At 41.2% G+C, this 21,450-nt stretch overlaps 1 protein-coding gene across 1 annotated transcript in view; it reads right to left on the minus strand.

Moving 5' to 3' along the window:
- Positions 1 to 21,450, minus strand: part of acss3 (acyl-CoA synthetase short chain family member 3) — an 88,607-nt gene that overhangs the window by 18,046 nt on the left and 49,111 nt on the right. The window contains exons 4-11 of the mRNA XM_063057751.1: positions 19,053 to 19,187; positions 16,733 to 16,873; positions 15,589 to 15,669; positions 15,407 to 15,502; positions 12,911 to 13,062; positions 9,602 to 9,705; positions 7,743 to 7,838; positions 1,314 to 1,377 (exon numbers count right to left, since the gene is read on the minus strand). Of these exons, the coding sequence (XP_062913821.1) occupies positions 1,314 to 1,377; positions 7,743 to 7,838; positions 9,602 to 9,705; positions 12,911 to 13,062; positions 15,407 to 15,502; positions 15,589 to 15,669; positions 16,733 to 16,873; positions 19,053 to 19,187 (869 nt within the window). The remainder of the gene's footprint in view (positions 1 to 1,313; positions 1,378 to 7,742; positions 7,839 to 9,601; positions 9,706 to 12,910; positions 13,063 to 15,406; positions 15,503 to 15,588; positions 15,670 to 16,732; positions 16,874 to 19,052; positions 19,188 to 21,450) is intronic.

Genomic DNA, 21,450 nt, shown 5'->3' on the forward strand with positions numbered 1-21,450 from the left:
TGTTTACTCAGAGAGTGGTTGGTGCGTGGAATGCACTGCCTGAGTCAGTGGTGGAGGCAGATACACTAGTGAAATTTAAGAGACTACTAGTCAGGTACATGGAGGAAATTAAGGTGGGGGGTTATATGGGAGGCAGGGTTTAAGGGTCAGCACAACATTGTGGGCTGAAGGCCCTGTATTGTGCTGTACTATTCTATGTTCTATGTTAAAAGTGAGCCCACATTTACCACTTCATCTGGCAGCTCATTCCACACTCCCACCACTCTCTGTGTGAAGAAGCCCCCCCCAATGTTCCCTTTAAACTTTTCCCCCTTCACCCTTAACCCATGTCCTCTGGTTTTTTTCTCCCCTAGCCTCAGTAGAAAAAGTCTGCTTGCATTCACTCTATCTATACCCCGTCATAATTTTATATCCCTCTATCAAATCTCCCCTCATTCTTCTATGCTTCAGGGAATAAAGTCCTAACCTACTCAACCTTTCTCTGTAACTCAGTTCCTCAAGTCCCGGCAACATCCTTGTACACCTTCTCTGCATTCTTTCAACGTTATTGATATCCTTCCTGTAATTTGGTGACCAAAACTGCACACAATACTCCAAATTCGGCCTCACCAATTCTAACGTATCAGCATTTGTTCAAAAGCTTTTACAACCACTTACTCTAGCATCGGGGTACTGTGGGTATGTTGCATAAGAATTACAACACAGCAACACCTCAAACACCCACAGCTTCTGTCACCAGTGTGGTCAAGGGAAAGTGGTGGATACAAACATCATGATTCCTCCAAATCATTTTGCTCGGACAAAAGCTGCCATTTCTTAACCTCAATATTGGAAACATCTGTCCAATGATATATGGAAACACCTCTCACTGCCATCGTTCAAGATCAATTAAAAATAGTAAAAAAAAAAGTCATCCCCACAACCCAAGAAATATATTCAGACATATGATCAGATTCACGTGTAACTACTTATCATTCTTAAGAATGGCATGGTCTAGATTAAAACTGAAGAACTGATCCTTGTGTGTTTGAAGATCTAATAATATTTCTGAACAAAATAAACTCTATTCACAGTAAAAACATTTACAAGAATAAGCCATGCAATAGCTTTTCATTCTTTACATTCAAAGTCGATGCTTTCAGTACTACTGTATTACAATCCTGCATATCAATCAATAGCTCTGCTGCCACTCATGTGCCTCCTGAGGTGGTATCCTATTACAAAAGCTGAGGGCTTCCTCTCCCAAACAGGCCCCTCCTATTAAGACAGAACAACAATGTCGAATGCACCCTGGAACAGTAATTAGCACTCACTTGACTGCAATATTCCCCAGTTCATTGTGGTTCACTTCCTTCATGTCATGGCCCAGAATCACTGCTATAAAATGAATAAAATATAAAGACATGTTAGTAAAACCAGATTAAATGTTGATCATCCAAATAAATTAATACAAGCCTTGATGTTTACTTTTAATGTAGTTGTTTTGGAAATTAAGTACTTATAATAACCAAATTAACCATACTACTGGAAACCTATCAAAAGTTATATTTAAAAACTGTTTTTTGTGGATATGAACAAAATAAATACAAAAATCTCTGCCATCCAAAGTCATGAACTAAAAAAACACATCAGTCAGTATAATTTGTTTTTCTTTATAGTGATTCACTGATTGAACAACTATGACCCTTAACATGAGGAATTCTGCAGACGCTGGAAATTCAAGCAACACACATCAAAGTTGCTGGTGAACGCAGCAGGCCAGGCAGCATCTCTAGGAAGAGGTACAGTCGACGTTTCGGGCCAAGACCCTTCGTTAGTCCTGACGAAGGGTCTCGGCCCGAAACGTCGACTGTACCTCTTCCTAGAGATGCTACCTGGCCTGCTACGTTCACCAGAACCTTGATGTGTGTAACTATGACCCTTATCACAGTTTCCAGGCCATTATGATAAGAATCATGAAAGGAGATTAAATAGTTCAAATGTGACATGCACTGGGATAGGGTATACTAGTGCTGTGATCAATGCCAGTTTTCACCCTGGAAAATTCTGCCAATAATTGTTTTTCTCTTTCACCCACTTTAAAACATTTACACTTAATTTTTTTTTCAAATTAATTATTGCTCTGGTCTTAAAGGTGATTATCAAAATATCCTATCTGCCATGTCTATTCCTGTGCTATTAAGTACAAAGGTAAAGTGGCAGGATAGGGTAGTGGTTAGCACAAAGCTTTACAGTACCAGTGACACGGATTCAATTCCCACCGCTGCCTGTAAGGAGTTTGTACGTTCTCCCCAATGACTGTGTGGGTTTCCTCCAGGTGCCACAGTCCAAAGATGTACCAGTTGGTAGGTTAATTGGTCATTGTAAATTGTCCTATGAGTAGGTTAGGATTAAGTCGGGGGATTGCTGGGGGCGCAGCTCGAAGGATCAGAAGGGCCTATTCGGCAGTTATCTCAATAAATAAATTGGATTTATAAAGCACATAACTATCCATGCTGCTTGATTCTTTTATTATGTATGATTTCAAAACATTTAACTGTCCTGAATAACTTGGACTGCAATTTGGTGCACTGTTCCTTTTTGTGATATGTGATATCAATGCGTTACAAACACAAAACCTCATTTTAATCTACAAAGATAGACATTTATGAAAGCATTTAGCACCAGCAATGGGACAAAACAAAAGGAAATATCTAAGCTGGAATTGCAGATTTGTTAGCGACATGATGGTGAGGCTCACCTGATATAATGTGTACCATTATTGAGGCAGTTTTAATGTTAAACTACACCAGCATTAGAATCAGAGTTTAAGGTGTCACATTCATTATCTGATATTCTAACAGATAGCTTTACACAAATTATCATTTATCAGTGATTGCATGTACTCAAATTGATAGGCCAAAGATGTGCAATACCAATTTTCACCATATTATTGTGCTTTTAGAGTAAAAATGAAAGAACAGATGGAAAAATCCAGGAAGGATGACACAGACTTTGCATAAAAAATGATTGGCATTTCCCCAGATTAGTGAGACCAGTCTCAGATTCCCACTTGTGCACAAGACAGCAAAAATCAGTTGCTCTTCACCAGCCTTTTATGAATGTTACTGGAAAATTGGAATCCTAATGGAAACCAATGGTAGAAAGCAAATCTGTGGCAATTTTACAGCCTTTGTCACTGAGGAGTCCACCTGCAAAACATACATCAGATTAGACCAGTGAAGGCGGAGCAGTTGCATTCATTTGAACAGAGAAAGACAACTGCATAGTTAAATGCTGTGTAGGACATAATTTACATTAATTAATTGTTTAGTTAAGTCTTAATTTTTTAAGAACTTTTTAAAGATTATATTTTATGATGTACCAATGTATTTGATTTTTCTGTGTGATTTTTAATAATTTTTAGATCAGTGACATTTTGTATATTCTACAGACAGCTATCTGGGATTCCACAAGCTGTGCTTTTATTTAGCTGGTTTAGAAACTGCTTGTTCTGCCCTCTAGAAAATGGTATCTACATAAGCCAGGCTCTTTTGCCACACAACACTCCAATAAAGTGAATCAGACCAGTACCTATCAGGAAAATGAGTGTAGGGGAGCCTAGTTAGAAGACTACTGGTGGGGAAATTTGGGCTGATGTGATTTTAATTCTCAAGAAATTTGAAATTCTGGATTTAAATAAAAATGGACTTGGAAACGTATATTTGCCTGGAGGTTGTTTTCTGTCAAAATTTTATTAACCAAATGCAACATGCGTTATTATGTCCAGTTTTGGGCACCACACATAAGAAAAAATGTAAAGACATTTCAGAAGATGTTGAAGGGAATTTACTAAAAATGATTACAGGGATAATAGGATTTACTTAGCGTGGATAGATTGGAGAGGCTGAAAGAACATTTGATGGAGGAGTTTATAAGCATGAAGTATATTGACAGAGAGGTCAAAGACAATGTGATATAGATGGCACACTAAACATTATAGTGAAAAATATCTTTGTAAATCAATGACATTACAGTGAAAATATAAAAATTGTACATTTGAAAAAAGTCAAAGATACTTAGATAAACACAACTGTACCAACACTGAAAAGCTTATTGCCATACAATGCAATGCACTTTATTGGTACTCCAGTTTCAAAAGGACAGTGCTCCTCCAGTACAATCACCAATAGAAATATTACCTACATAATGCAATGCAGAAAGCTACCAATCCTTCTGCCACAGCACCTCTTAAAGAATCGACTGAACTCAAGCAACATGCATAAAATTTTGCAGGAACTTAGCAAATCAAGCAGCATCTATGGAGGAGAATAAGTGGTCTACATTTCAGGATGAGACTTTTCATCAGGACCGATGAAGGGTCTCAGCTTATGGCAACTATTTATTCCCCTCCATAGATGCTGCCTGACTTGCTGAGTTCCTCCAGCATTTTGTGTGTGTGTTGCTCAAAATTTTCAGCCTTTGCCGTAACCGAACTGAAGGATTTCTTATCAACTAAACTGATACACCAATTTCTTCAAGTTTCTGGTTTGAATATTATTTTTACTTCAAATATCACTGTCCACTTTTTCAAACTTCTAACTGGCACTTTTTAAACAGAAAGAACAACAGCTCAAAAAGGGGGTTTATTGCCATCCTGTCAACCATAATAAGGGATTAATTTGGGCTGAAACCCTTCAGCATCTTGCTGAAAGGTTTCGGCCTGAAACGTCGACTGTACTCTTTTCCTAGATGCTGTCTGGACTGCTGCGTTCCTCCAGCATTTTGTGTGTGAAGTTCAAATTCAAGTTTATTTTTCATTCAAACCTCCATGAATAACCATGTCAAACAAAATAGCGTTATCTCGGAGCCAAGGTGAAGAACACAGTACCAAAAGTCATACACAGCACAAGGCACACATGGCATATACAAGTTAGCAAGCACATAGAAGATAGCAGTAAAATACAGTCTCAAAAAAAATATATAGTCCAGGTCCCAGAGTCCATGAATGTTGCAGCAGTCTGCAGTCGAGCACAATACAGCTTGTATTCTGCCAAGTGAGCACTGGGGGGCAGCACCAACTCCAGCATGGATGCTATGCCACACCGCCTCTGGCACTCCGGTGGAGCTCCCAACTATGATGCCTTCCCTGGGCAGCTACAAACAGGTGACATTGTGGTTTGAGGCCTAGTCCTTGCTACAACTGAGTCCATGCAGCTCCCCAACCATCCACCCCTGCAGTTCACTGATAAACCAAAGAATTTGATCTTCAGAATTCCACACCACCAATGTCCAACAAGGTCTTCCGATCCACAAAAAAAACACAACTAAAATGATCACTGTTAGCTTGCACATCTCCTCTTATTGACACCTCTCCATTGCAGGCAGCATCACAGTCCACACCAAGTCCAGCTCCTTCAGTTTCTCTGCCAATAAGCAACTCACTGATGAGGTAGACCTGCAGTACTTTAAGTTCTTAATGTCCAGTAGGGTCTAGCGATTGTAAAAAAAAACTTTAAAAAAAAGGCAATAACACCTTTGGCTGACTCAGCAGAAAACACTGCGTCTGAGCACACCACCATCTTACCAGAAGAATAGAGTAACCTTACTGAAAAATCTATTATCTGAACAGGGACTGACAGGGTACATTTTGAAATGTTTTCAATGGTTCAATTAATAGCACAGAACTCATACAATATACAACCTGAAATTCTTGCTCTCCACAGGCATCCTCAAAGCAGGAAAAAAAACCCAAAGAATGAATGACAGGAAAACATCAGAACCCCAGAGACCCCCTCCTGCCTTTCACGCATAAGCAAGAGCAAAGGATCAACCCTCCCCCACCTGCCTCAGCAAAAGCATCAGTCTCCCTTCAGGCAGGATGTAAGCTCAGCAAAGCCCCCAAGGAGACCATGATCTAGAGTCCATGAAAACCCACTGTTCATCCCAACACTTCAACATCCCACACACATAAGAGTTGCTGGTGAACGCAGCAGGCCAGGCAGAATCTCTAGGAAGTGGTACAGTTGACGTTTCAGGCCCGAGACCCTTCGTCAGGACTAACTGAAAGAAGAGCAAGTAAGAGATTTGAAAGTGGGAGGGGGAGGAGGAGATCCAAAATGATAGGAGAAGACAGGAGGGGGAAGGGATGGAGCCAAGAGCTGGACAGGTGATTGGCAAAAGGGATATGAGAGGATCATGGGACAGGAGACCCAGGGAGAAAGACGGGGGGGGGGGGGACCCAGAGGATGGGCAAGGGGTATAGTGAGGGGGACAGAGGGAGAAAAAGGAGAGAGAGAAAAAGAATGTGTGTATATAAATAAATAACGGATAGGGTATGAGGGGGAGGTGGGGCATTAGCGGAAGTTTGAGAAGTCAATGTTCATGCAATCAGGTTGGAGGCTACCCAGACGGAATATAAGGTGTTGTTCCTCCAACCTGAGTGTGGCTTCATCTTTACAGTAAAGGGGCCGTGGATAGACATGTCAGAATGGGAATGGGACGTGGAATTAAAATGTGTGGCCACTGGGAGATCCTGCTTTCTCTGGCGGACAGAGTGTAGGTGTTCAGTGAAATGATCTCCCAGTCTGCGTCGGGTCTCGCCAATATATAGAAGGCCACATCGGGAGCACCGGACACAGTATATCACCCCAGCCGACTCACAGCTGAAGTGTCGCCTCACCTGGAGGGACTGTCTGGGGCCCTGAATGGTAGTGAGGGAGGAAGTGTAAGGGCATGTGTAGCACTTGTTCCGCTTACACGGATAAGTGCCAGGAGGGAGATCAGTGGGGAGGGATGGGGGGGGGGGATCAAATGGACAAGGGAGTCGTGTAGGGAGCGATCCCTGCGGAAAGCAGAGGGGGAGGAGGGAAAGATGTGCTTAGTGGTGGGATCCCATTGGAGGTGACGGAAGATACGGAGAATTATATGTTGGACCCGGAGGCTGGTGGGGTGGTAGGTGAGGACCAGGGGAACCCTATTCCTAGTGGGGTGGCGGGAGGATGGAGTGAGAGCAGATGTGCATGAAATGGGGGAGATGCGTTTAAGAGCAGAGTTGATAGTGGAGGAAGGGAAGCCCCTTTCTTTAAAAAAGGAGGACATCTCCTTTGTCCTGGAATGAAAAGCCTCATCCTGAGAGCAGATGCGGCAGAGACAGAGGAATTGCGAGAAGGGGATGGCATTTTTGCAAGAGACAGGGTGAGAAGAGGAATAGTCCAGATAGCTATGAGAGTCAGTAGGCTTATAGTAGACATCAGTAGATAAGCTGTCTCCAGAGATAGAGACAAAACTACAACATCAAGTTCCGGTTACTTAAGACTGAGTTATAAAAAAATTCCCCTCACAAAGAACGGTAAATCTCTCAAACTTTGCCACCATTTCTGCCACATTATATTAAATGATACGGTAGATGAAGGGCCTGGTGGCCTACTCCTGAACCTATATTCTTGTGTATGTAACAAAGATATAGTACCCAGTAATTTCAAATCTGGCAAATGCTTACAAGCTGTTTATTTCACTTTACATTGACTGATATGACTTGTGCTGGAAAGGACCTTAGTCCAAAAGTCATTAGAAATTACCACAAAACATTATAATTTGAAAAAATGGAAGTTGGTTTTAAAAACACAGAACTTTAAAAGTCAGGTCTTTCATAACCTGGGATATGTTTATACATTCATTGTTGCTAATTCCTCTCGAAGTAAATTTGAAAACATAAAAGGATGCAAACCAATTGCCCACAAAAAATGAATAAGATACTATACCATTATATCCTGGAACAGGTCTTCCAGCTTGTCCTGGAGGAGGATTTAGAGAGTTCCCCAGACCTACACAAGATGCACTTATTGGAGACCCTGTTTCTGTTGAAATTTTTAAAAAAAGTGAGCACTATTATATGCAGGCTCTAACAAGGTATAATATGTTTTCTTATTTAGGTATGAGAAGTTAAATATAATTTTCACCCTTGTTTTCAAATTCCTTTACGGTTTCATTCCTCCCTATCACTCAACCCTTTTCAGCCCTATAATCTTTCTAGACATTTACTTTCCTTCATGCAATGCTTTGTATACTCCCAACTACTGCTCTGTAAGTGGTGGCTGTGCACCATTAAACTCAGCCATTCCCTTCCCTAAACTTATCCATCTTTCTGATAAAGATCTTTCTTAAAAATCTACCTCTCTTATCTTTCAAGCTCCAACTTTGCATCATTTTATTAAAAGTAGCTGTCTGGGCCAAGCAGCTGCTACTGTGTGGTTTAACTCTTTACTTTCATCCTCCTCTTCATAGCATACACGCCTTACAAAAAATATACTGATATCCAAATGAACAAAATATCCCACCAAACAAGATACGATGATAAAAGCTGTGTCACTAGTTACACCGCACTTCCTTTGAATACAGTGCTGTAAGCATTTCTGCAATATTCAAGCATTTTAACCTTCTTCACTGACGTCAGAGGCGCAATTTCAATGCGCATCCTGCAACACGGTTTAAATTCCCTTTCAGTGCATTATCATAACTCGGTGTTGTCTATATAAAGAAAATATTCTTCCATCTATATTGATTGTTGCCTATCAGCTTAACCCATATATAGATTTGAATGACCCAAAATATATATATTTTTATTGTGCAATCGTGAACAATAGCCAGATCAGAAATGCTGATCAAGTCAACTAGTTCCCAAAGAGAACTCTGAGAGGCCAATCAGATGGTTCACTGCTGCTCAGCGACAGAACACAAAACAGGCACAAGGGTCGCTAGCCCCTGTACCCCAGAAACACACTTGAGCGGTGCGGCGGAGGTACGTGCTATGCACGACCTGATCTGAAAGCATCATGTTGACTCATAACAGATCGTGTTCACGGTGGAACAGCTTAGTCAAGGATGGGGTGATCAGCACAGATGGACAAATTATACCACCACTACCCCACAAAAAGTGAATAAAATGAACAGTATAAAGTGAATAAAACAAAAACACATAACTAAGCTTGGTGACTGATAACTCCTTGGACTGGAATTTCTTGATATACATTCTAAACATAATGTCGATGCCAGGCCATAGATGTCAACCAAATCCCAGCTTCCCTCATGACCAGCTTCTTTAATGCTCAAAGCCTTGAGAAAAAGCCAGGACTGGCATAGAATGAACATTGCTTCAAGTATTTTAACCTTATTAATTATACATTAGCATCCTCCATATTCTCATTGGCATCTCATCCTTCAATTAAGTATTTATCTGCCCTACTCCATTCAGAACTAAAGGTGACAGAGCTCCAGAGCACTTAACTGATCCTTTAGTTGTGGGGCCACCTGCCTCTCTCTTTTGCATTCAACAGGTAGGAATTGTACTTCCCTCTCTCAATAATGGTGTCCCTGGCATGGCCTTCTCCACTCCTTATTGAACTAAGCCTGGTGTCCCCAGCATGATGGCAATGGTAGAGTGAAAATCAGTAAGGGATTGATGGGATAGTTCTGCTGGGAGGCAGCACAGAGCCAACTGGCTCAATGGCTTCTCTTGCGCCTTAACGCCTGAATCCTTGCACTTCTGAAGAGCACAAGTCATGTACTTTGTGCAGGTAATAATAACACACTGCAAATAACTATTGATATCAACAATACTTACCTGTTTGCCACCAATGATCTAGAACGGGAACATTGAAGATTTGTTTGGCCCATTTCAAAGTATCCGGATCGCAATGCTCCCCAGCCACAAATAAGGTCCGGAATCTGGAGTAAAAACATTAATGGCATGACAGAAAGGAAAGAATTTTTTTTTAATTCCTTGCATCTCACCCTGATTTTCCCATACTTTGGCTTCCTACAGAGTTCCTAAGAAACTTGAGGCATTTTTGAAAAACAGAACAAGAAAATAGAGCAGGTTTAAGCCAATTGACCCACGAAACCCACACCTCCTTTCAAAATTATCTTGGCTGATCTGCCCCAGTTCCCCTGGTCCTACCATTTCCTTGTCTTTCAAATCTTTACCTAATTCCTTTTTAAAAGCCCTCACAACCACCTGGGTAGAGAATTCCAGAGATTCACCACCCTCTGAATGTTTCCACTGTTTAGCTAAGGTGCCTGACAGCAGCCATCTCCAAAAGTAAAAAATGGAAAGAAAATTCAAAAATCTGAGGTGCAAAAATCTTGTGCAGAATTTCCTGTAAGTTAATTTCTAGGCTGATTCGGTGGTGAGGGAAGCAAATGCAATGTTAACATTCATTTCAAAAGGAAAAGAATAGAAAAGCAAGGATGTAAGGTCAAGGCTTTATAAAGCACTGACAATCATCACTTGGGAGTACTGGGAATAGTTTTGGATCCCTTATTTTAAGGAAGCATGTGCTGACACTGGAGAGGGCTCAAAGAAGGTTCACGAAAATGAATCCGGGGTCGAAAGGCTTGTCACAACAAGAGCATTTGATGACTCTGGGCCTGTACTCACTGGAATTCAGAAGAATGAGGGGTGAACTCACTGAATCCTATTGAATGTTGAACAGTCTCAATACAATGGATGTGAAGACGATGTTTCCTATGGTGGGGGAGATTGGGACCAGAGGACACAGCCTCAGAATAGAGTGGTGCCCTTTTAGAATGGAGGTGAGGAGGAATTTCTTTAGCCAGAGGGTGGTGAATCTGTGGAATTCACTGCCATACATGGCTGTGGAGGCCAAGCCATTGGGTATATTTAAGGCAGAGATTGATAGATTCTTGATTAGTCAGGGCATGAAGGTATATGGAAAAAGGCAGGAGATTGGGGCTGAGAGGGAAAATGGATCAGCCATGATGAAATGGTGGAGCAAACTTGATGGCCAACTAGCCTAATTCTGCTCCTTTATCTTATGCTCTAATGGAAATCCAATCACCCCTCCATTGAAGTCAAAGTGACCAATAAACCTGAGTTCATTAAACATAATGCAACCTCCCCAAGCATTCACTACACCCCAAAATCATTGCAATGCATGTCTCGTGCCATAATCCGTTTCCTAGTCAGCACTCACACAAGCCTCAAGATGCCTCACTTAAAAGGGCATAAGTTTGGCTCTCTGACATCAATAATGTGGATTCCAGGTCACACAACATATTCACCTGGCAGCCTCATCCCTATTCCTGTGTGGCCAATCATTCAAAATGTTGGAGCTGCTCACGGTAGCAGTGTTTTTCCATTATCCAAACATCACAGGCATTAGGAAGGTGGGTCCTCACCTTCGACGGCAATTAAGGATGTTTACTGGAACTGCCTACAGAATTGCATTCCCTTGAGAGTCAACAATTGTCATCCCTTCCCTGCTGATTTCACTATCTCTGCTTGAGTAGAAATCACAAACACAGGAACCCAGCAATCCAGTATTCCACAATTAAGTATAACTATTCAAATCAAATCCACATTATTGCTAAACACTTTTGTGGTGTCCATTAGTGCCTGAGACCACCGGCCCCGTTCAGTTTTATTAGCTGCCAGAGCTGCAGCCATCCAGAGAATACTACCATCCTTCTCCCTCCCTCTTACTTTTTTCAGCTGTTGTACTTATTTTCTCATGCAGCAACTCTTCCTCCATACAACCTCCACCTCTCCCCAAACCCCTCCTGTCCCCCCGTCCATTTCCTCTCAAAACATTTTCCTTTTGCACTTTCTAGTTCATATTGTTTCAAATGTGATTAAAACTGCTATTGACATGCTTTTTTTTTAATTCACGCGATTATTCATGATTATCTTAAACACCAAACAGCTCAAGTTTAATGCTACAATGTTAAAGATGTTAACCAGATGTTGACTTGCTACATTATATTGTAATATAATATTAGCAACAGCCATGTACAGCTCACTTCATGATGTCAGCTTCCGGAATTCAGCTGATAAGAAATTAAATGTGTTTCCACATCATCATACACCCCACCTCTCCCGGATGTTCTGGAAGTCTCCCGTATTTGATAGTGGCTCCCTGATACCCGGAAATTATATACAATATCCCGCAAATCGATTTTTTTGAGAGGGAGAGCGAGCATCCTGATTGGTCTCTCTTCGTGCTAAGTAGACCTATCGGTTTTCTCGGTGGGCTTTACAGTCGACCTCAAAAATAATGACAGTGTTGCTCGCTGTGCTGTTTGAAATAGTGAACTTTTCTATTGCCCATGGTGGGTTAAAATGTGAAAGACATGTTGAGGTGAGTTTAACAGGTGTCATTCGTTCATTAGCGTAGCTAACGTTATTTAAACTAGCTGGCTAGCTGCTAAGGAGCTACCCTACTGATGTCCTACGTGATGACGCCAAACTCCCTGTAGATCTGCTTAAAGTTGTAAGAGAATAAACATAGTATATTATATGTACATATTTTAATGTCACATTTTCTGCATATACCCAACTTGGTTTACAGATTAAACAAAATCACTAAACAAAGTATTACATATACCCTTAGAGGTCGACTGGGGGGGGAGTGGAATATGGGGTTGCGGGGGGGCAGGGCTGCTACCTCCCTGAAATGAGTTTTTGCAGGGTGGGATGTCTGCATCATACAAAATACAGCCCCTTTGGTGTTGACAGAGCTAGCGCATGCTTCTCTGGTTCTTTTCCCCACATTCTTTTTTCCACAAGATATTTAAATCAATCCCCATATGGTTTCAAGCAGGCCTGAAAGCAATTTTGACCAATCTGACCACAGCCAAAGTAAAGTAAGTGCAGGACCTTTCATCCTAAAGCTGCATAAACTACGTTGGCTTCACATAAATAAGAAATCTAACACACATTTTTCTATACTATATCCATCTATTCTTTGCTAAATATGGTCCCTTCCATGTGCTAAGAAACCAGATAAAGCTCACCATGCAAAATAAACCTGGCATTCCAACATCAGATCAACTGAAGGAAGTAAATTGCAGTGCAGTTTAAAAAGCAATGCTCATTTCAGTTTCTTTGGCTCTTGAGCCTGGGAAGAGTCACCTTGGAAAATGGTACTGTCTTCCAAGCACAGCCTCGGGGTCTTGCTGGCGAATTACTCTCAGTGCTGTTGGTGCAGTGAATAAAGCTACCACACCATGGTCAGATAACAGTCGGAAATATGCTCCGGCATCTGGAGTCCCAACAGGCTTCCCCTGCAAAGAGGAACAAATAATTCAATAGGCTATTCAGTCCATTGTTCTTGGTCCATCTTTCAGTAAGGTCACATAGCTTATCTTCTATTTCAAGTCACAATCCTGCCCTGACACCATATTGCTCAACTCCTTCACTGCCTAAAAATCTATCTCCCCACCATTGAGCACATCTACATGAAACACTGTCGCAGGAAAGCAGCATCCATCATCGGGGACCCCCATCACCCAGGTCATGCTCTCTTTTCACTGCTGCCATAAGGAAGAAGGTACAGGAGCCTCATCACTCGCACCACCAGGTTTAGATACAGTTACTACCCCTCAAACATTAGCCTCTGGAAAAAGGAGATAACTGCACTTGCCCAATCATTGAAATGTTCCAACAACCAATAGATTCACTTTCAAAGTCTCTTCATCTTCCGCTCTCGATATTCATTGTTTATTTATTTGTATCACTGTTTCTTCTTTTCGGATTTGCACAGTTTGTTGTCTTCTGCACTCTGGTTGAAAGTCCTTGTCGGGCGGTCTTTCATTGATTCTGTTACAGTTATTATTCTATATTTGTTGAGTATGCCCACAAGAAAATGAATCCCAGGTTTGTATAGGGTTCCATATATGTACTTTGATTATAAAATTTACTTTGAACTTTGAATATACATAGAGATTGAGTCTCTTCAGAACATTTGGATAGAGCACAGGAAATGGATTCTGGCAGAGACTGTGAGCAAAAATCATTCATTTTCCATGGGGCACATTAATTCACGTCTTTTTGCTGTGAGCTTTGCTCCTCGCTTCATAGTATGCGAAAATGCAGTACATCCACTCAGACAGTAATTGCAGTGATAGGCTCTATGTACATCACTACACACATGGCTGACAACAACCACGGCCACCTGAGGTTCTAATTCCCAGTGGGCGAGGTTTCAACCACAGACACGCATTCTGGTTTAGGGAGGAAAAGGTTTTTATGCATCTTCTGTGCATAAAAACAGAGCTAAAATAAGAATACAAGAGCTTAAACAAAACCAGGAGGCTCTTTGATCTGCTCCATCATTCAATAAGACCATGGCTGAGCTTTTATTTCAGTACCACTTTTCTATATTAACTATATTTCCCTTACTATCTGAAAATCCAGTAATTTCTAACTTCAGTACACTCTGTTAACAGAGCTTTCTGCATGGTGAACTCAAGGGTTCAGAAGCCTTAAAGAATTTATTTCTCTCTGTTCTAAATGACTGACCTTTTGAAAATATGTCCCCTGCATATATATTCAGAGAGTCATAGAGCACTGGAGTACAGAAAGAGGCCCTTTGGCCCATCTAATCCATACCAACACATCAACTCAGAATCTACCTTGTTGAGCTCATGAGAATTTTATCCTTTGGGAGACTGCCTACAGAGTGACCACCAGCAGCTACTCTAAATCCTACACTGAATGGTAATACGTTAAGAAAAACAGAAACACAGCATGTCAGGTAGAACCTTTCATCAGAAAATTTGCTCAGAGTCTCTACAATTTGAAACACAAGGAAGTCTGCAAGTGCTGGGAATCCAAAGCAACACACATAAAATGCTGGAGGAACTCAGCAGGTCAGGCAGCGTCGAGAGAAATTGATAAACAGTCAACATTTCATGCCTTTAGGACTGAAAAGGAAGGGGGAAAGACACCAGAAAATAAAAGGACTGGACTGGGCTGAAAAAGAGGGGAGGAGGCTAGCTAGAAGGTGATAGGTGAAGCCAGGTGGGTCAGAAAGATAAAGGGCTGGAGAAGAAGTAATTTGATAGGAGAGGAGAGTGGACCATAGGAGAAAGGGAAGGAGGAGGGGAGCCGGGGGAGGTGATAGGCAGGTGAAAGGAGGTAAGAGGCCAGGAGTGGGGAACAGAAGAAGAGGGGAGGGGAGAGAATTATTTTTTACCAGGAGAAGTTAATATTCATGCCGTCAGGTTGGAGGCTACCCAGACAGAATATATACCTGAGAGTGGCCTCACTGTGACACAAGAGGAGGCTGTGGACTGGCATGTCGGAATGGGAATGGGAATCAGAATTAAAATGTTTAGCCACCAGGAAGTTCCGCTTTTGCCAGATGGAACGGAGGAGCTTGATGAAGTGGTCCCCAAATTTATTTCAGATTTCCGATATCTACAGATTGCAGAACACTAATTACATTGATTCACTGGATAAATATGTTTTCAAAAAATTTCTAATACTCCTTCCTCCCTTAAATCCTGATCAATTACAATGGCACAGTTGGAGACGTGATGCATTCATCATTCAAGGTCTATAATGCTCCTCCTTGCAACCTCTTCTGCAAAAACATAGATATAATAATACTCTCCTTCCACCAACCTCATACAAGATGGATGTATTCCCATGAAGAAGAGGCGCATAGCAAATATAAGAATGTCCTACTACCCAACCCAGGTCAGAAGCAGTCCACCAAACCTGGAAAATACAAAACAAGAAGTCTTTATGTTATATAATGTGGCTCCAGTGGAAAATTTTGCAGAAGTAAGAGAAGCAAACTTTACCTCACCAGGTTTGAGACCGTACACTTTCGACATGGTCCATTTAAGCATTACGGTGTATCCCCCAGATGCACGAACAACTCCCTGAAAAATAGACACAAGAAAGTCTGTAGATGCTAGAAATCCTAAGCAACACACGCACAAAATGCTGGAGGAACTCCGCAGGTCATACAATATTTGTGGAAATGAACAGATAGTCAACGTTTCAGGCTGAGACCCTTCTTCAGGACTGAGAAGGAAGGGGGAAGACGCCAGAAGAAAAGCGGGGGGAGGGGGAAAGAAGCTAGCTGGAAGGTGAAGCTGGGTGAGTGGGAAATGTCATGGGCTGGAGAAGAAGGAATCTGGCAGGAGAGGCAAGTAGAGCATAGGAGAAAGGGAAGAAGGAGGGAACACGGGGGAAGTAATAGGTAGGTGAGAAGTAAAATGTCAGAGCGGGGAATAAACGAAGGGGTCAGGGGAATTTGTTTACTGGAAGGAGAAATCGATATTCTTGCTGTCAGGTTGGAGGCTACAGAGATGGAATATAAAGTGTTGATCCTCCACCATGAGGGAGGCCTCATCTTGGCACAAAAATAGCTTAACAATCAATCTCATTTGTTGTGTATACTCCATCTCTTGTGAGAAGGCACTAGCACATTACACATTCTCTTTGCGTCCCTAGATTATAGAAGTGAAAAGGAACCAGTGCTTCTGTGACTGAATGAGGCTGGAACAGTGTGACTGTGCATAATAGAAAAGGTTATTTAGCTAAGGGCAGGACTGGTTGAGTTACTTGCTCTCCAGTTTGAACAGCCTACTGTCTTTCAATTACACTGAGATGAATAATCATCTGATTTGCTATCAGGCATTTTTCAGTCGACTCGCAGAGGAAGTCAGTACTAGTCAACCATGGAAGAAGAATGAACACCATTTGTATACACGTACCTAGATAAAATGAGAGAAAATGCAAAGTATTCTTCAGTAATATTGATAGTTTTCACTCTCTGGTTAATACAATATATCATTCTCCTGATAATTTTAAATTATATTTCCACAAACTCAGCATTTGTTGCATATCTTTAAATAAACACACACGCTGTCCTATAATTTTAAAATGTTTTACGCATTAGGAAAATCCAAGCTACGTCAGGGGAATTGAAATTTATACCTTTGGCGTTCCTGTTGTTCCTGATGTGTAAAGAATGTACAAGGGATGGTCTGAAGATACTGGGACACAGTCATGGCACTGGGCAGCAGAAACCTCTTCATCCCAGTCCAGCTCACAACCAGAGGTCAAATGAACTCTCTCCTATGACATAATTTAAATATATAATTAGAAGAACAGTACATAATTGTACTACACAGTCCATTAAACTTATAATCTTCAGTTTCATTAGTGCTTATTAATAGATAATTGCTATATAACTAGTTCCACAATCACCATCTGATTGATGGTGACCTGTTTAAACTGCAATAAAATAATAAGTCAATGGGAATTATCAATTTAGTACCATACCAATGACACAGAACCTTCCATTTTTTTTTGAAGATAAAGGCATTGACTTTACATTTTTACACCATTATACTTCATGAAACCATTTCATATAATGAATAAAAAATAATTTGTGCATTTGAATACATTCCCACAAACACTATGGCTATGCGATGAATTTACTTTGACACTTACAGAATGATTTCTTGCTTATTATGACACAGGAGACGGATGGAGGTGTGAGAACCAACATTAGCATGGCCCTTGCAATTTATTTGTTACCCTATACTGCACTTTCCTGTATCTGCAACACTCTATTCTGCATTCTGGCTTTCTTTCTACTACCTCAATGTACATGGGATCTGCCGGGCTGACACACGAGCAAAAGCTTTTCACTGGATCGAGGGGGGGCGGGTGTTAATCACGACCGGAATACAGGTGATAAGTGGCTAATACACTCAATTTCGTTTCCAGAAGTGTTTATCTAACGAATTTAATATTAAACACACAGTGCATATTTTCCTCGCATGAATATAGTGATAAGTCAATTATCAGGGGAGCTTGAAGTAAGTGTTGAATGAACTTCCAGTAGAAGTGGTATAGGCAGGTTCGATATTATCATTTAAAGAAAAATTGGATAGGTGTATGGACAGGAAAGGAATGGAGGGTTGTGGGCTGAGTGCAGGGTGGTGGGACTAGGTGAGAGTAGCGTTCGGCACGGACTAGGAGGGCAGAGATCGCCTATAATTGTGCTGTAATTGTTATATGGTTATATAAGTCACTAGCATCATAACATTTTAAGTAACGTTTAGATATTAAACACACAGCACATATTTTCCCCGTATGAACATATAAAATCATTGCAACACACCAATATCGCTGAATCAGTGGGAGTCTTGGGCTTGTTTCCCTGCAACAACACGGTCCCATTGAGGGGTGATGGGAGACAGCGATACTTGAAGGGGGTTCCTTATGTCCAGTCTATTCCGCAATTTAGTTTTCGTTGCATTCATTGCAGAGATATGTTGGAAATGGAAGCAACGTTTTCAGTGCTTTCGTGGCTATCTCAGGATATTTAGCCTTGACTTTGATCCAGAATGCCGGCAGAGATGTTATGTCAAACATACTTTTCAGCCCACTGTCATTTGCAAGCTGGAGGAGTTGATCTCCTTCCCGCGCTGACATGGATGATGCGCGGGTAATGACCTCGCGTGCATTCAAGGTCAACAGGGTGTGACAGGGAATGAGGAAAGGTGCAGCTGACTCATATTGCCAAATCATGTCGTTTCCTCACGGCCCGGTGGTTGGGGACCACTGTTTTAAGGCATCCAATGTGGCTCACCATGTCGGCTGAGCTTGTAGACCAGAAACCTGCTTGGGTTGATTCTTGCTGACTGGGAATTAGCTGATCTCAGCTGACCTAATCTATGGGTATAGAAGAAGCACAGATATCACTTCTGGATTTGGAGCAAGGTATTTCACAGTCCCGTTCCCATTTTCTTTTCAGTGACCAGTTACTGAGAGCAACCACTTACATTTGTGAGGCAGCAGTGAGCGCAGCTGCTTCCCAGCAAGAGGAAATGAAGCTTCATCCTGCCCTTGCATGCTGAAGTTTGCCCTCTCCCCCACAACCACTGAGATTTTTGCCAGCTGCTCCAATTTCCTCGCACATCCCAAAGATGGTGATTAGTTGCAGTAGACAGATAACATTATAGTGGAGGTAAAGTAGCAAAAACAATCAAACATCATGTGAGAGAGGATACCCTTCAGGGAAATGAGAGGATCGACAGGATAGCTCTATAGGGTGCTGGCAATGGGCTGAACGGTCTCCTATGGCATAATAAGCAAAAAAGGGAATCATTCTACATGAGAAATATGACAAGGGTGCATGACTGTTAAGTAAAGAAATAATGAAAGATTTCACAAAATTGTTAAAGCAGATGTCACAGGTGCAAGTTTTATATGAAAATGACAACAGATTGAATTTAACACTCACCATGTTATGTCGATTGTAAATCATGACTTTTTCTGGCTTGTGTTCAGCAATTTCCAAAGCTTTTTCCAGCAGTGGTATGTACGCTATTCTTCGTGATGGCTCAATTCCAAATGATGCTGTGACAATCAGTTTGGGCTACAATGTAGGGGAACAGATGTGATTCATTTAATGGGGAGAGTATTTTGTATAAAAACTTTAACTATGAATGACATCAATGTGTATTTATCCTTCCCTTTTAGCACTGTGTAATATCTAATATGCTTCACAGAAGCATTATTAAACAAAGCTAAACAAAAACCACAAAAACCATGGAAGGAGGCTGCTATTTGGTCAGATGGATAGAAGCTTCTTAAATGGGAGAAGTGGTGAATGAATGAAAAAGTTAAAGGAGGGAATTTTACATCACTGTCTGGTATGGGGGTGCCGGCTACCGCACTGGATCGAAAAAAGCTGCAAAGATTTGTAAACTTCATCATCTCCATCATGGGCACTAGCCTCTGCAGTATCCTAGACACCTTCAAGGAGCAATGCTTCAAAAAGATGGCATCAATCACTGAGGACCCCATCACCCAGGTGATGCCTTGTTCTCACCAGGAAGGATGCTCAGGAGACTGGAGGCACACACTCAATGATCCAGAAACAGCTTCTTCTCCACTGCCATGCAGTTTCTGAATGGACATTGAACCCCTGAACACTACCTCACTACTTTCTTTTTGCACTACTTAGTTAATTTGACTATTTTATGTACTTGCTGTAAGTCACAGTTTTTCTCTATTATCGTGTATTGCTGCCACATAACAACAAATTTCGCAACACATCCCAGTGATATTAAACCTGGTTCTGATTCTGATCCTGGAATCAGGCAGCCACAAAACAAAGAAACCCAAAAGAACCCATAAAAAAAAAGACTATCGAACATCCAATGTGCAGAGAGAGAAAAAAACACAAATCAGGCAAACAATAACAACAAGCCAATAGCATACTGAACTGAAGCCCACAAAGAGAGCCGGAGACCCGTAGTTCAGCGCAGAGCCGAGCAAACATTGTCGGGTAGTGAGCTGCACTGGCCCATCCCTCACCTCAGGCTATGACACCCTGACCTTTTCCGTCTGGCCCAACACCTAAGTCAACATCCAACCATCGGGTTCAGTCACCTCGGTATGCTCTGGGGTCTGGACCCACCGTCTCGATTCGACCTGTACCTGACCCTACATTTTCTGACAGCTAAGAAAAATTAATGTAGATACTGTGCAGGAATGCATACCATATGTAAATACTATTTAAAGAAAGTACAAATGTGTTATATGCAATGTATTGTCACTGCATGAAACAGTTCCTCAAGGTTATATAGTCAGAAATAAGTCAATTGAAACTAAATATCGAAGGAAATGAAAAGTTATGCAGGATGTCTTGCTATCTTCCTGCAAGTGTACCAAATCACTGCAATAACTTACTTTGTAGTCACTCAAGAGATTTACTCAGCTAATTTTGTTCTATATAAAACAGGATTTCTTGCATTTAATTATTTTCATAAATTATCCCATTTTTTATTTTTTCCAGAGGGACAGCAATAAAACTCTCAGCACCATAAGCTCTGAGTTACATTGCAGGATGTCATCATTTAGTTCATCCCTTTCTCTTAATAAATCTGAAAACCAGATAGTGACATAGAAATTTCAAAATGATTTTACTTAGGATATACCCAAGCAAAATGATAAGCAATTAAAATCTAATTTTTAAATATTTTAAAAATGATATATTCAAGAACCATTACTGAAGTTAATGGCAAACTACTTAAAATGGCTTCCATATTAATGGATTATCTGATTTTCTTAAGTGTTATTAACACCAGTTCACAGGCTGTCTGTCTCCAAAATAGAGCCATGTGAATTCTCTCAAAGTTCAAAGTAAATATTATCAAAGTATGTTTATGTCACTATATACTACCCTGAGATTCATTTTCTTGCAGAATTCATCTCTAGATTACTTATAATACCAGACATCCTACCCTGCAAAAACTCATTTCAGGGAGGTAGCACCATCAATTTGCGGGAGACTTCCGGGAGAGGTGGGATGTCTGCGATAGAGTAGCTCCTTAGCAGCCGGCCAGCTAGTTTAAAACGTTAGCTACGCTAATGAACGAATGACACCTGTTAAACTCACCTCAACATGTCTTTTACATTTTAACCCACCATGGGCAATAGAAAAGTCACTGTTGCAAACAGTGCAGCGAGCAACACTGTCATTATTTTGACCCCTATTAGGCAGGGATACACTTTAGTGTAGTCTGGGGTGACGTACGTTTTATAGTTTTTTTTGGAACACTCTGCCATGGCACGCGCTCGCTCTCTCTCTCACTTGCTTGCTCTCGCGCTCTCTCTCTCTCTCTCGCTCTCTC

Source organism: Mobula hypostoma, chromosome 9 (genome assembly GCF_963921235.1).
Source record: "Mobula hypostoma chromosome 9, sMobHyp1.1, whole genome shotgun sequence".
NCBI lineage: Eukaryota > Metazoa > Chordata > Chondrichthyes > Myliobatiformes > Myliobatidae > Mobula > Mobula hypostoma.